At 45.9% G+C, this 16,527-nt stretch overlaps 1 protein-coding gene and 1 long non-coding RNA gene across 2 annotated transcripts in view; one reads left to right on the forward strand and one right to left on the reverse strand.

Moving 5' to 3' along the window:
• LOC118081251 (uncharacterized) overlaps positions 1–14,927 on the reverse strand; it is a 31,726-nt gene extending 16,799 nt beyond the window's left edge. The window contains exons 1-7 of the mRNA XM_035107370.3: positions 14,587–14,927; positions 10,807–11,317; positions 10,474–10,600; positions 10,234–10,316; positions 6,737–8,761; positions 2,404–2,621; positions 938–1,065 (exon numbers count right to left, since the gene is read on the reverse strand). Of these exons, the coding sequence (XP_034963261.2) occupies positions 938–1,065; positions 2,404–2,621; positions 6,737–8,761; positions 10,234–10,316; positions 10,474–10,600; positions 10,807–11,223 (2,998 nt within the window). The 5' untranslated portion in view covers positions 11,224–11,317; positions 14,587–14,927. The remainder of the gene's footprint in view (positions 1–937; positions 1,066–2,403; positions 2,622–6,736; positions 8,762–10,233; positions 10,317–10,473; positions 10,601–10,806; positions 11,318–14,586) is intronic.
• On the forward strand, positions 2,634–4,289 carry LOC148687161 (uncharacterized). The gene is made up of 2 exons (XR_015948566.1): positions 2,634–2,755; positions 4,085–4,289. It is a non-coding gene; the product is annotated as an uncharacterized LOC148687161 (long non-coding RNA).
• Positions 14,928–16,527: the final 1,600 nt, after the last annotated feature.

Below are 16,527 nucleotides of genomic sequence, written 5' to 3' on the forward strand. Positions count from 1 at the left end.
GGGCCGGAAATCCCTTATATCTCATGACTCTTTCATCTCCCTCCCACATGCAGAATCCAGAAGTAATTGTGCTGCAGGATAACAGGTGCATATTTCCTGGACAAGGGTCTTAGAACATGTTTGGGAGCCAAAACCCTAAGGTGGCTGTTGGGTGACATTTCCCCAAGACCTCCCCCCTCTCGCGGACAACCCTCCTGTGTAGGCTCAGTTCCCAAATCAGTTGGCTCCTCCTATTCTCTCTGTAAGTCGGTGGGGACAGAGAGGAGGGTCAGATCCCTGCCACTCCATCTATTCTGTGTTGTACACTGCTTAGCAAGCTATGCACTTAAGCAGACTAGGACTCTCCCCCAATGCAATAAAGCACAACGAGTACACAGCAGACCTCTTCAGCCTTTTGTTTCTATGGCATGCTGTTGTAAGTGCAACCCTATCAAAAAGGCAAGTTCACCCTGAATACGAGGCGCTTGACCAGAACTGGACAGAACCATTCCAGTCTTACAACTTCTTGAAGCAAGTCACGAACACAACCTTCAGCACATCTCTGCACCTGTTGTTATTTCCTGCTAGAGCTAACAGCTAAGGAAGTAGCTGACCACAAGACCTAGCTAACGGCGGAGTAGCAAACCACCGAGCCTAACCACATGGCTAAGGAAGTCGTAGCCATAGCAACAGCACATGTTAAGTAGGTCAGAGCCAGGCAAGTAACTCATAGCCAATGGGTCAATTCTTTGATGGCTCCCTCTGGGCATCTGGTTGGCAAACGTGAGAACAGAATCATGGACTCCATGGGCCTTTGCTTTGATCCAACAGGATTCTTCAAATGTTCTTTAGTCCAGGAGAAATTACCAATTCGCCTTCTCGTGATCTCACTTCTTGTGATCTCACCAACAATCACACCTTCACTAGCTATATTGATTAAGGCAAAAAGGATCCCTACCCACAGATGCCATCATCTCACGAATCTCCTCCATGACTTCATCGTACAGAGCTCTCTCTCCCGGATCCAGCAAGGCCCATTCCTCGTTGGTGAAATGCACAGACACGTCATCAAAGCTCACTGATTCCCTGGAAGAAGAAAACCATTCCCTTCTTTGTAGACACTCCAAGGCAATGTGTTGTCATAAGTATAATACTTCTAATACCCTTCTGGGTTATCTAGAGCCCGTCTAGAGTCCCTCAGGAAATCTCTATCGGTCGGAGGAAGCAGAGGCCAAGCAGAGTATACTGAAAGTAATGTAGCGAGACACCTGGATACCTGGGAACCTTGGCATCAAACTTCTCAAAGACTTGCAGACTCAGAGTTGGAGAAATCAAAGTAATTTATTGCTAAAGCAATAAGGCACAGCAGATTTCCCAAAGGAGCTGAGCCCCGAATACTTGGTGGCTTTGGGTTTTATACCCTTTTCAAAATAGGCGTAAAGCATTACATCAGGTATTACATATTCATATACTGCAGTAGAAAATTAACCAATCCACGAGGTAGAGGCCCTCCCTTGCCCAGGTTAGTAAACTTCTCTATTTTTCTGCAAAAATCAGCAAAGCCATATATGGGACGTCTTAGGTCATTGTGACCAGTTGAGATGTTCCAAAATTCCCCTATTCTCTCATACATCCTTTCTGGGTGTGCAGCCAAGTCTAAGTTGTTATCCTGTGTGCAAACCCGTGACCAGCACTGGGCTGCCCCAAAACCTGGGTGCTTCCCACTCTACCCTGTAACTAACAGATACAGTGCAATTAATTATTAACATTAGCAGTAACATTAGCAGTATAACTCGTGAGATTCATGAACCAAAAACCTTCAACCAAGCACCGCTTTTCCAGCATTCTTATTAAGCACACCAATATAACAGTTCACGTGTAAATATAAGAAGGGACATTTCCTACAAATGTCTGTTGACTGTCAGTTTCCCTTATCAGAATTCTGGGCATCTGGCCAGTACATTAGTCAACTGGAACTGGTTTGGTGACTGAATTACCAAAACTCCCTTCCAACAGGCATCTAGTTGCAAGCACAGCAAATTCTTTGATTTTAAGAAGCTGCTTTTGGAAAAACAGTGAGAGGCATAAGGGACTACTGATTTTTGATTGATTTCTGATACTAGCATTTTATGAACAGTGAAACAGGTCCCCTGGCTTACGTGCCACAGTAAAGCGGCCGGAAAGCCTGATCTTTATTAAAGGAAATAAAGTGGTGCAATAGGATCCCCCTTCGCCACACGCAGGAGGGAGGAGAACCCCAAAGCTCCTACAAAGACTTTTGCAATTGCCCACCCTGTAGCCCAAGACCTGTAGCCCAAGACCTGTAGCCTGGCGTGCTGTGGTCCATGGGGTCACGAAGAGTCGGACACGACTAAACGACTAAACAACAACAAGCCCAAGACCAGCCCCAAACTTCATACATACATTGCTCGTCCTCCTTCCCTCCCTGCATCTGACCCGGAGGCGGCAGGAGAGGCTGCCTTCCCTGCGAAGAAAGAACGGGAGAAGATCCTCCGGGAGGAAGAAGAGGAAGACAGAGGTCCGTGACAGGCAGCTGCTTCCCACAGGAAGGAAGAACAGACCCGTGCTAAGAAGCGGAAGCTCCTCCTCCTCCTCCCGCGCAGGACCCCCCCCATTCCGCTCTAGAAATCTCGGCTCTGTGACTAGGCTTAACCCTTGCGGAGCCAAGCGGCAGGAACCTCTTGGCTGCTCCGAGCGAACAGCGAGGAGAGGAGTCCCGATTCTGTGTAGAAAGCCCTGCAGGATCAGGCCCCGAGTAAGTACAGTACAGGATCCTCTCCTCCAGCAGGTGCCCCATGCAGGATCCAGTGACCATTGAGAGCCATAGCATATGCCTCCTTTTTCCCAAAGTCCTTCCAAAGTCAAGGTGGCTTTCAGATGAAGCAGGAAAACTAACATAATCCTTAAAAAGTAATTCTACTCTAATAAAGATATATACTGTACATAGAAAGAACTATTAAAAATAGCTAATAATCATAAAAAGAAGTAACAAGGGGGTCATCTCCTGCTTGGCAGGGGGTTGGACTGGATGACCCTTGTGGTCTCTTCCAACTCTATGATTCTATGATTCTATTCTATGATTCTATGACCTGGTCCAAATCTACAGAGAGAAACTAAAGTGCTGTTGTTGTTGTTAAATTTTTATACCGCCCTAAACCTGCAGGTCTCAGGGCAGTTCACAAAATAAAATCACAATATAAAAACAGAAGATACACCATCAAAACAAAAACTACTCGATAACTCAACCCCCCCCCCAGACAACAACAACAACCCAAGTGCTGGGATCTTTGTGACCATTTCCTGGTAGAAAGTGATCCTGTCCTCCTTGGTTTCATGCTGAGTGGAGACAGAGACGCACTCTGGACTTTAAGAAGGCTGATTTCCAGCAAGTGACATCTAGGACCCCCCCCACCAAAGGACACATATTTGAGGCAGAGCCAGCTTCGTCAGAACCCATGTACATTCTCATTACCATTGTTGCGAAACTGCTAGGCACACCTTTGTTCTGGGTCCTCCTCCTATTTCCTGCCTGTGAGAGGAGCCCCCTGTTGCAACAGTTCAATAAAGATCAGGCTTACTAGCTGCTTTGCTTCTCAATATTTTCTGGTTGGCTTCTGTTATTTTCTCCTACCGATGGAGAACCTACAAAGGACTCTGTAAGGGTTCTTGTGTACCCCATAAGGGAATAAGGGCATATTTTGTTTACAACAAAATCTACAATGAACACCGTAGGAAAGATAAAATTCAAATAAAATCTGCTTAGGCCCTTAAAACCTCCAGTTTCCTTAGGGAAAACCCCTTAAAATTATTACACAGGTGCATAAGTGCAAAATACGGAATGCTAATTGCAAGGAATGTTTTATGTGCCAAAAGAAATAAACTATGTATTTGTAAATTTAACTCTACTCAGGAAAACAACCTGCAGCATAGCAACTATAAGGAATAAAATAAAAAAATTCCTTCAGTAGCACCTTAAAGACCAACTAAGTGCTACTGAAGGATTTTTTTTATTTTGTTTCGACTCAGACCAACACGGCTACCTACCTGTAACTAAAACTATAAGGAATGTTTCTGTGTTTTGCAGCTTCCGGAAAGAACTGAGAGATGAATGTCAGATCCTATGGAACGGATGCGGAAGAACAAAGATGTGGAGGATAGACTGGAAAATTAAAATGGGGAAGTAGGCACCCCACCTGGGAATAAGCAAGAATATTATACAATACACACACACACACACACACACAATTATATATGTGTTTGTGTATACACGCTCCAAAAGCAGGATCTGATTCAAGTTGTTTATTATTATTTATTAATATTGTGTTTATGATCCAAAGCCTCAGGCCCTCAAAGCTCCAAGCCCAAGGGGTTGACTGTCCTGGATGCATACAGCCCAATGAGGACAAGCAATTACCGGTAGTAGTTTCCTTCCATATTAGCAAAGTACTCCGTTACATTACCAAGCGTTGGAGCAACAGTAGGACCACAGGTCCAGCACCAAGGTCCTTCTGGTGCCAGAGGTGTAGCAAGGTCAGGTGGTACCTGGTGTGGATTTTTTTGCCCCCCCCCCCCCAGCAAAGCTGACCCAGTCTCTGAAGGCACCTCTGCACCCATAGCTGTCAAGTTTTCCCTTTTCTCACGAGGAAGTCTAATCAACATAAGGGAATTTCCCTTTTAAAAAAAGGGAGAACTTGACAGCTATGTCTGCACCTTGCCAGCAATTTCCGGCCAAGCAAGTGCCCCGGGCGCATCCAGTGCTTTCCCCGCCTGTCTGGGCTGGGTGGTTGGGCTGGTTCTGGAGGGGAAAGAATAATAGAATCATAGAGTTGGAAGAGACCACAAGGGCCATCCAGTCCAACCCCCTGCCAAGCAGGAAACATCATCAAAGCATTCCTGACATATGCCTGTCAAGCCTCTGCTTAAAGACCTCCAAAGAAGGAGACTCCACTACACTCCTTGGTAGCAAATTCCACTGCCGAACAGCTCTTACTGTCAGGAAGTTCTTCCTAATGTTTAGGTGGAATCTTCTTTCTTGTAGTTTGAATCCATTGCTCTGTGTCCGCTTCTCTGGAGCAGCAGAAAACAACCTTTCTCCCTCCTCTATATGACATTCTTTTATATATTTGAACATGGCTATCATATCACCCCTTAACCTTCTCTTCTCCAGGCTAAACATACCCAGCTCCCTAAGCCGTTCCTCATAAGGCGAGAGAAAAGGGGAAGTTAAGATAGCCCCATGTAGAGTGCATTGCAGTAGTTCAAGCGGGAGATAACTAAAGCATGCACCACTCTGGCGAGACAAGTCTGCGGGCAGGTAGGGTCTCAGCCTGCGTACCAGATGGAGCTGATAAACAGCTGCCCTGGATGCAGAACTGAACTGCGCCTCCATGGACAGCTGTGAGTCCTATCCACAACATTCCCCCACGCTTACCCCTCAAATGCTTTTGCCTGGCTGGAATGGGTCACTAATTTGTTTTGGTGCCCTTCGTATGCCAAGATGGAAGCAAGTGGGAGTACAATCCTCTGACTTGTTTGTGGCTGGAATGCAAAACTCACATCAATTTCATCTTTGTTCATAGCCACCACTGGCATGTGGTCCCCAGCTGCTTTTTATTTTACCGGTATTTAACAAAAATTGTATAACTGTAGTAAAACCTCTTGGTGGGTTTCAAGAAGCATCAAAAGTATGAATGAAAACAGTTCAAAACAACTGAAAACATTTACAGATCACTGAAATTAAGAGTGAAAAGGATTCAAAGACATCAACATCTAAGTGTCTGGATAGGCTTGCCTAAATAAAATTGTTTTAAGCAGGAGCAAAACAGAGTACAGCAAAGGCATCTGTCTGGTGTCAATAGGCAGGCAGTTCCAATGTGTAGATGCTGCTGCACTCAAATATTGATTTTTAACAACTAAGAAACAAGGATTATGTGGCACTGGTAACAGCACCCATGCTGCAGAGTGAATTTAGGAGGCACGTAGGCTTATATGGGCATGGCAATCCTGCCTACAAGGGAACACACTTTCTCCCTGCATGCCTAACACTGGGAGGGCACAATTTTCCCGCTTAAGGTCGTGTGACACAATAGTGCATAAAATAAGACCACAAGAGCCATCAGGTTGTTCTGAAACAACCGCCTGGGATAACACCTTAAATCATATACACACAACCAATTATTCATTAAGAATAATTTAACGTAGCAAATAATTTAAAAAAAATACCCATGCAGTGTAACACCTGCAAATATAGAATCAATATTATTAGATATAACCAAGGCTATTAGATACACATATTTGCCATTATTTGTAAACTGTTTTCCAGCATCTGATATTCAAGCCCAAAAGTGGCTGTGTACATACAGATATGTAATGAAGACCACTCTAGAAGACCTAAAGGCCAAGAAGCATTTGACGCCAAGTAGTTTTGATACGTTGCACATATTTGGCTAAATTGTTGTATTAAGTTTATTAATTCCATGTTTATTATTTATTGTTACTTTAAATTACTCTTACCAAACACTTGATTGCGTGTGTATGATTTTGGTTTTGATGCCAATCCATTTCATCACAACAGCTTTCCATGCATTTTCTGATCGGGTCTGGTGTTCGAAACCTCCACCTCGTGGCCACCTCCCTTTCCCCACCTCCTCCCCACCGTTGCCTGCGTAGGTTTCTTGGCGTTGGGGAGACAGAGATTCGGCAGAGGACTCTGCCCTTACTCCTGGCACTAGGTTGCCCCCCATTTGCCCTTGCTCCCTGACTGCTGGGACTTGTCTTCCTGTGGTCCTAGCACGATGGACGGGTGCTGCCTCCGTAAGTGCAAGCGCAGGCTGCTGGTACTATAATGTGCCGCGTCTCTGCCCCTGCTCATGACCCGCCTGCAGTGGCGGCAGACGGCGGTGCTGGGATCCACTCCCACCTCAAAGTGGTCCCACACGATGCTCTGCCGCTTCTGTGGTGAATCAGGCTGGCTGCCTTTGGTCTGGGGGGTCAGCGCCACCCCAGGAGCAGGGGGGGAACCGTAGGAGGTGCCCTCTCGTGGCACGGGTGGGGTGTGTTCCTGCTGCTCCACAGTGTTCCAGACAGAAGCACTCCTGCCTAGGGAAGAGCAGGGGAGGAGATCTTCCCCTTCAATCAAGCTGAGGGCACCCAATACGGACACTTCCTCAGATAAGCTGATGTCCGTCAGTGGGCTGAGCTCTCTCCCTTCTTCCACTAAAGTGGGTGACTCTGCAAGACTGCTGTTGCCAGTGCCTCCTGCCTCCTCAAACAACACCCCGGCAGTAGGAGGAGGTTTGTCCCCACTACCAGAAGATTCAGGAAAGTGAGGAATTGGGAGAGGTGGCTGATGCTGCCCAACACAAGCAGTAGGAGGAGGAAGATGCACTAATATGACTGGGGGCAAATCAGTCAGGCCTCTGTTGCTGCAGCTGTTGCTACTGCCAGTCGTTCTGCCTTGGGTAGGCCTAGTAATAAGGTTGCAACTGTGGTGAAAGACCTTTCCACGCTCGAAAGTTTTATGTGGCTTTTCCCCCGTGTGGATTTTTTGATGAGAAGTAAGAGCTCTTTTCTCTGTGAAGCACTTTCCGCACTCCAAGCATTTGTGTGGCTTCTCCCCTGTGTGAGTTCTTTGGTGTGCAGTGAGATGTGCCTTCTGACTGAAGCCCTTTCCACACTCCAGGCAGGTATGTGGCTTCTCCCCCGTATGAATTCTCTGATGAATTGTGAGATTTGTCTTCCGAGTGAAGCTCTTTCCACACTCCAGGCATTTGTGTAGTTTCTCCCCCGTGTGAATTCTTTGGTGAATAGTGAGATCTGCTTTCTGACAGAAGCTCTTTCCACATTCCGGGCATTTATGCAGTTTCTCCCCTGTATGAATTCTCTGGTGGGAAGTGAGCCTTCTCTTCTGCATGAAGCTTTTTCCGCACTCCAAGCATTTATGTGGTTTCTCCCCCTTGTGGATTCTCTGATGGAAAGTAAGGTAAGCCCTCTGACCAAAGCTCTTTCCACACTCCAAACATTTAAATGGCTTTTCTCCTGTGTGAATTCTTTGATGACTAGTGAGATTTATCTTCTGACAAAAGTCCTTTCCGCATTCCAAGCATTTAAATGGTTTCTTTCCTGTGTGTGTCCTTTGATGGGTAGTTAGGGCAGAACTGTGTCGAAAGGTCTTTCCACATTCCAAGCATTTATATGGTTTCTCCCCTGTATGGATCCTTTGATGGGTAGTTAGGGCCGAACTGTGACGGAAGTTTTTCCCACATTTCAAGCATTTATGTGGTTTTTCCCTTGTGTGAATTCTTTGATGAGAAATGAGACTTATCTTCTGACAGAAGCTATTTCCGCATTCCAAGCATTTATATGGTTTTTTGCCTGTGTGGATCCTTTGGTGAGTAATAAGGGCTGAACTATAACGAAAGCCCTTTCCACAATCCAAGCATTTATGCGGTTTCTCCTGCGTGTGAATTCTTTGATGGGTAGCAAGAAGTGTCTTCTGACAGAAGCTCTTTCCACATCCCAAGCATTTAAATGGTTTCACCCCTAAATGGGTCCTTTTATGGGTAATGAGGTCCGAACTTTGACAAAAGCTCTTTCCACACTCTAAACATTTGTATGGTTTCCTTCCTGTGTGGATTTTGTAATGGGTTCTGTAACAGTTCTCCTCCATGACTTCTTTATACAGAGCTTTCTGGTCAGGATCCAGCAGTCCCCACTCCTCCTCGGTAAAATACACAGAAAACGCCTCAAACAACCCTAGACCCTGAAAGAAAGGAAAACAGTTGCTACTTTATAGATAACTAGGAGCACAGTTCTGTACTCAAACCTCTACTATTGTTAAAAAACCACAATTTTCCTCACAGTAGTTCTCCATCCTTGCTTTACTCAAACCTCTGTCATTGTTTACAAATACCCCATGCAACGAATGTCCCCCCCCCTATTACTAAAATGCGACACAGGAATCCAGTGGTGAAGCCACCCACCCTCTTCTCCCGCCGCCTCTCAAATAAACCCCTTTATTCTTGTGGGTTTATAAGTAAAGAGACTCTCCTTCCAGCTCACGTGGCCTGGAATCAAAGAAAAATTCTAGGCTGTTTGATAGAATAACCTCCTGCCACCAGTAAAGGGTCTCTCTCTCGGCTTGATTTCCCCCTACTGTAAAAGTTTGCCCTTTCCACGCTGGCAACTTGTTGACACCTCAGGTTATCTTTCTAAGCCTCCTCAGTGTTACTCTAAGACAGGGGTGGCCAACTCCCAAGAGACTGCGATCTACTCATAGAGTTAAAAACTGGCAGTGATCTACCCCCCTTTTTGGGGTTCAGGTCAAAGTTGTTGAGTTTTTTCAGGGAGGAGGTAAATTTTTGAGCTTTTTTTAGGGGAGCCACAGTTATTCAGCTTCTTTGGGGGGAGCCAATGATCTACCAGTGATCTACCACAGACGGCCAGTGATCTACCGGTAGATCACGATCTACCTGTTGGACATGTCTGCTCTAAGACATAAACTTTCGCCTCTTTTCCTGAGGTAAGTTTTGTCCTCTAATGAGTTACCACTTCTGTAAGTCCCGATACCTTGCTGGAAAAATAATGACAATACTTCTTGGCACAAAAGAGAAGAATTTTATTAACCTTATAACATAGTTGTTTATTTAACGTTTCATGTGTTTATAAGATATGTTTCGGTTGTAGGTAATCTCTGTCAAACACTTAACATCGAGCCTTCCTGAACCTCATCTAGATCCCCACTATCCTGGCCTCTCAACTTTCTTCTTCACCCCTACCCACTCCCTCTCCCTCTCCTCAACTGACAAAACTGCTGCTCCCTCCTTTTAAACTGGGAACAGTCCCGCCCCCACCAGAATGTTATGTCAGTCAGGCTGGAGGTGGATTAACTCTTTCCCAGCCAGGTAGCAATAAATATTTCAGAACCGTGTCAATCCGTCACACCCCACTTTCCCCCTCTCAGCGTTCTTCACTTCTTGCCCCCATGCCAGGGCCAGTACTGTTGTGCAACTTGCCTTCTCTTTTGTTCCCTTAATGGACTACCGAAACCCATAACATTCTTCAAAGAAATATTATTATTATCCTGAGGAACTTAAATATTCGTTAATGGTATTCACAGCCTCCTAGGCAGGCTGCCTTAGAAGAAAAGAGGAGATAAATCTGTTTAGGGGTGAGCAGCAGAGTAAGGTCCCTAGGTGGTTCCAAGCCTCTTTCAACACTGATCAATCCACCTACCTGATCCGGTTCCACACCAGCTGCTTCTTGTCCATCGCAAAAAGGAGGAGCCCGAGGAGGTCTTGCCAGCCTCATTTCATCACCTGTGAAAGACAATCATAAGTGCGAAGCCAGTAGCACTGGTTTAAGTTCTCAAGTATTGGATGCCAATTCACTTTTGAACCAAGTTTCCGAAGAACAAAAACCCGACCCAAGAATTTATAGCATAATCATTAGAAGGAGATGAAGTTAAGTCTTTACCCAGTGAGGTAGCATGCCTGTCTATCTCCTGAGCATTATCCCTTTGCAAGAGATTGTGTCTGGTCTCTGACAGAACCTTCTCCGATGCAAAGAAATCTTCAGACACTTCTGCAAATGGACCCTTTACCTGAAATAACAATGGAGGTACCGTATCAAAGACAGAGAAAGGGGAGAAGCATTAGTAAAGGCACAATAGAAACCAACGGTCTTGGTAGTTGGGACATTCCTACATGGATGAATCCCAGAAAAGGTTTGACAATTACAGAGAGCGTTAGCACACCGACCCTCAGATTCTGAGCCCCTTGGAAGTACCAGGACAAAACTATATTTTACCTGATGCTCTTCCTGCTTCGTGTCCTCCGCCTGGCTCAGGAGGAAACCTTCGGCCAGGGCCACTGCCTGGCAACAGGTCTCTGCTCCACATTCCCTTACCCAGCTCTCAATTTCTTCTGGGAGGATGATCAAGAACTGCTCCAGAATCACCAAGTCCAGGATCTGATTCTTTGTGTGTCGCTCTGGTTTCAGCCACTGACAGCAGAGATAGTGGAGTTGGCTGCAAACCTCTCGGGGCCCTTTGGCCTCTTGGTGGCAGAACTGTCTGAAACGCTGGCGCTGCACATCTGAGCCGAGTGTGTCCTCCTTCCCCAGGACCTTCTGCACTGTTCTTTCCCAGAATTCCCTGGGGCTGCCAGCCTGGTTTGTACAAGGACTTCTTCCTGCTTCGTGGGCATTTGAATCTTCCTTTTCCATCCTTGATCTCTATTCTAAGGAAGTCTCCGACTGGGCCCAAAAGACCTCTCCCTGTTCTGCCAGAGGCTGTCCAACTTGGAGGTTCTACCAAATCCTGCAAAACGAACAAATTGTTTGGTGGGTGAATTATACCTTTCTGGAGAGGACGATTTCCCCTGGAAATGTAGATGTGTCTGAATATCAACCAGGACATCCCCCAGAAGTAAAGGCAGTTAAATACTAAGACCCAGAGAAAAATGAGACTTGTTGGCAAGTTTCCTTGATGGATTAAAGGCAGGGTGGATAAAAATTAATGATTAAAAAAAATCAAAAAAATCCGATTTTTTTTATTTAAATCGGATTTTTTTAAAATAAAATGCTTTTTGAGGAAAATATATTACCATCTAAAGGTTATTCCATCATGAAATAAAGATTAGTTTTAATTATGTAGAATAAGGTTGTATATGTTTAATTTTTTGGGTAAATGAATTCCATTAATCCATTCACAATGTCATGCTCTTCCAGAGGTTTTTGTAAGATTATTGGGCAGTTTCTCTGCCTTCAAGATATTATCACAGATGCTTGGTTTACTTTTGCAGTTCTCAAAACTGAATTTGACTCAGCAGAGATCACATGGCTCTTCTTCACAGCAAAAATGTTATAACATGAACAGAGTTGAGAAAAAGACCTTAATCCTATTGTTCTACAAACCTATGAATACAGAATCAACCCCTTCAGTGCTAAATTTCAAGAAGTTCAGTGAATAGAATAGAAACAATATTTTTCTGGTTGTTTGGAGTGGACAGTATTTAAGTTTTTCATGTGTAGGCTGGGCTGACAGTCTAAGTTTCTTAAAATATATATATTGTTTTTGTTTAGCCAAATTAGTTAACAAACATATGCTGTAATGTTATTGTTTCAGTTGAATAAATCTATTTAAATTGTTATTATTTAGGTAATGATGATTTTTCTCCTTCCTAAGTACAACAGAAAAGTTGTCCGAATATGAATGACTAGTGTATTTCAGCCCGTTCAATAACGGGCGCTAGAACATCCTGGGGTTCGGAGAAGCGCTTGCGCGGTGCTTCTCCGAACCCTGGGACCTGTCCTTACTGTCGCCGGCAGGAGGACAGGAACGGAGGAGGAGAAAGCGCTGCTTTATTCTCCTCCGTTCCTCTCCCGCAGCCGCCGACAGCAAGGAGACATCCCAGGGTTCGGAAAAGCGCTTGCGCAGCGCTTCTCCGAACCCTGGGACCTGTCCTTGCTGTCGGCGGCAGGAGGACAGGAACGGAGGAGGAGAAAGCAGCGCTTTCTCCTCCTTCCTTCCTCTCCCGCAGCCGCCGACAGGAAGGACGCGGGACACAAACCCCTACCTCGCCGCCGCTGCTTCGCGGCCTCCCGCCGTTCCTCTCACGGGCCAGGGAGGGTTGTGAGGAGGAGGTCTCCGCCGGCCTCCACCCTCGCTTCCCTGACGTTCTGGCCGGGAACGGCGGTTGGAGGAGGCAGGGGGGGGAGAGAGTGCGCGCGTGCAGTCTCTGCTGTCCAATCCCTGTGTCCCTGGCGTACATGCGCAGTAACCCAGGGACACACGGGACAACTTGGACGCAGGGACACTTGCACTTTATAGATATAGATTAACCTATTAAACTGGGGATTAAAAAAACTAATATGAAAAGTTGTTATTCTAAAAATCTTCATCTACCGGTACTTGCATACAGCAATACCTCGGGTTACGAACGCGATCCGTTCCGGATCGCGGTTCGTAACCCGAATAGTTCGTAACCCGAACGCGATGGGCACCGCCATTTTGCGCATGCGCAGATCGCGCGCACACACGCGGCGAAAACACTTCCGGGGTTGCGCAGTTCGTAACCCAAACTGTTCGCAAACCGAGGTGGTTGTAACTTGAGGTACGACTGTATTAAGGTTATACCAGCAAGAATTAGTCTTTATGTAGAAAACTATGATTTAAATCAAGCCTTACTGACTAGTGATTTAAATCGTGATTTAAATCAGTTTGATTTAAATCAAATCCACCCTGATTAAAGTATTTGTTCTGGTTGAGACTCAGAAGATGCAACATCCCTCCCAGTGGTCTGTCCTCTGCTGCTAAGAAGATACTGGCTGCTGGGTCAAGACAAAGATCCATTTAGTCCAGCCTCTTGTTCTCACAGTGACCAACCAGATGCTTCAATGGGAAGTCTGCAAGCAGCACATGAGCACAAAAGCAACCAGTATCCAGAGGCATCCTAACCTTGGCAGAGTTGGAAGGGACCCTGAGGATTATCTCGCCCAACCCCCTGCTATGCAGGAATATGCAGCTGTCCTGTACAGGGCATCCTTGGTCAACTGTCAACTGTCAACCGTCAACTGTCATGAAGCTTAGTTTAAAGAAAAGCAGCCACAAAGCTGACCCAAAACCCCACACATACACTAAGTAGAAGAACTGAAGCATTACCACCTGACCCCCACCCCACTCACCCAAACATTGTATACAACAGCAATGCCTCACAACAAATGAATCTGATCTGTAGAAAGCGCAACTTGAAAAAAAGAGTCAGTGCATGTGTTTTAGTAAATTAAGAAATCTTTAAAAAAATATTTTAAAAAGAAAAGCAGCCCCTTAACTAATGAAATGGCAACTGATTAACTTCCAGGCTCACTTGTGCAATAAATGTAAGGTAAAGGGTAAAGGGACCCCTGACCATTAGGTCCACTCGTGACCGACTCTGGGGTTGCGGCGCTCATCCTGCATTATTGGCCAAGGGAGCCGGCGTACAGCTTCTGGGTCATATGGCCAGCATGACAAAGCCGCTTCTGGCGAACCAGAGCAGCACACGGAAACGCCGTTTACAATGTACAATAAATGTTCATTTCTAGAATTACACAACTTTTAGAAGACATCTGAGGGCAGTCCTGTATTGGGAGATTTTTAACGCTTGATGTTTTTTTATTATGTTTTTATATGTACTGTAAATGGGGTCACGAAGAGTCGGACACGACTAAACGACTAAACAACAACAAATTTGTACTGTAAGCCACCCAGAGTGGCTGGGGAAACCCAGCCAGATGGGTGGGATATAAACAATAAAATAATAATAATAATAATAATAATAATAAATTTGTTTCATGCAAAGACAGAACGTTTCTCTGCAGTGCCTGCTATCTGGTAAACACTCTCAACACATGGAGGCTCCACTCCTCTGGGCGGAGATACGGTATATTTCCCCCCTCCTTGCTTTCTTCTCCCACCTCATCCCATTCAAAGTTTCGCACCGACTCTCTAAGAGTCAGCCTGGATAGCTCCGTTGGTTAGAGCGTGGTGCTGATAACGCCAAGGTTGCAGGTTCGATCCCCCCCTATGGGACAGCTGCCTATTCCTACCTTGGACCAGACGATCCTCGGGGTCCCAATTCTACGATCCTGTGAATCTCTCCCCTCTGGACAGGGCTCAGTAATGTGCAGAAATGCACCAGGCGAGAGCCCACTAGCTGAGACTTTCCACCTCCCCAATCTGTAGCACACCCAAAACCCTCCTTTTCTCCAGGTGCTGACCGGTTCTCTCCATTCCTCACTTTCCCAGGAATCACCCCAAAGCTCTCCCGACCCCCTCCCCCAGGAGGAAAACACCCAGTGCAGCCCTTGCAAGAGCCCCCCCACTCGAGAAGGCGGGGCAGGAAGCGGCTGTGAGGCTTTGCAAGTTGCTTTGGAGACGCCCAAGCCCCGCCTCTTCCTCCTCGCGTCCTCTCTAGGAATCTCACTGCCAGGCATCCTCCTCCAAGGAATTGTATTATGCAGGGAGCCTCCTCTCTGTGAGAACGGTGCATCCAAAACACTATGCAAAGGCTTAAAGCTGCAGAGTAGGATCCATTCCTGTGATGTCATGTGCCGGAGGCAGTTTTTCCCTCTCCAGATTTTTTCACTTAAGAGCAGCAGGTATGTTGGCTTATGCTGCTGTTCGCCCCAAGTCAGTCTGTCAATGTTATTTATTGAATTTATATACTGCCCTATACCTGGAGGGATGCAGGTTAAACCACAGAGCCTATAACTTCTTAGAATCATAGAGTTGGAAGAGACCACAAGGGCCATCCAGTCCAACCCCCTGCCGAGCAGGAAACACCATCAAAGCATTCTTGACATATGCCTGTCAAGCCTCTGCTTAAAGACCTCCAAAGGAGGAGACTCCACCACACTCCTTGGTAGCAAATTCCACTGCCGAACAGCTCTGTCAGGAAGTTCTTCCTAATGTTTAGGTGGAATCTTCTTTCTTGTAGTTTGAATCCATCGCTCCGTGTCTGCTTCTTTGGAGCAGCAGAAAACAACCTTTCTCCCTCCTCTATATGACATCCTTTAATACATTTGAACATGGCTATCATATCATCCCTTAACCTTCTCTTCTCCAGGCTAAACATACCCAGCTCCCTAAGCCGTTCCTCATAAGGCATCGTTTCCAGGCCTTTGACCATTTGGTTGCCCTCTTCTGGACATGTTCCAGCTTGCCAATCAGAAGGTTCAAATCCCCACGATGGGGTGAGCTCCCGTTGCTCAGTCCCAGCTCCTGCCAACCTAGCAGTTTGAAAGCATGTCAAAGTGCAAGTAGATAAATAGGTACCGCTACAGCGGGAAGGTAAACAGCGTTTCTGTGTGCTGCTCTGGTTCACCAGAAGCGGCTTGGTCATGCTGGCCACATGACCTGGAAGCTGTACGCTGGCTCCCTCGGCCAATAATGCGAGATGAGCACCACAACCCCAGAGTCGGTCTCGACTGGACCTAATGGTCAGGGGTCCCTTTACCTTTACCTATACCTGGAGGTCTCAGATATTAGACAGTCTCAGATGATACTACTACTACTACTACTACTACTACTACTAATAATAATAATAATAATAATTTATTGCTTATACCATGCCCATCTGGCTGGGTTTCCCCAGCCACTCTGGGCAGCTCCCAACAGAGAATGAAACATCAAACATACTCCATGGACAAAGACAAAGTCAAACATAAAAAACTTCCCTAAACAGGGCTGCCGGTTACATTAATGTTTTTCAGTATCCTAAGTCTCACCTGCCTGTCTTGTACATCCAATCTGACAAGGGCAAGTCCACCAAGTGTCTGTTACATATGCTATTTTTAAATCTTTTAAAAAAGCAAGTGTTGTGTACGGGTGTTTTTTTTCTAGGAGAGAGAAAAAAGAGAAGGGTAAAAAAGACCCTGGGCAGGGAAGGCTTTGGGTTCGTTTTTTGTTTTCTCCAGCCATTTCCTGCCCTTTCCACCAGGCCAAATCTTTCATTTGTTAACTCGTGTCTAAAGGTATCTCAAGGATCA

The sequence above is a fragment of the Zootoca vivipara genome, chromosome 2, assembly GCF_965207765.1.
Source record: "Zootoca vivipara chromosome 2, rZooViv2.hap1.1, whole genome shotgun sequence".
Taxonomy (NCBI): domain Eukaryota; kingdom Metazoa; phylum Chordata; class Lepidosauria; order Squamata; family Lacertidae; genus Zootoca; species Zootoca vivipara.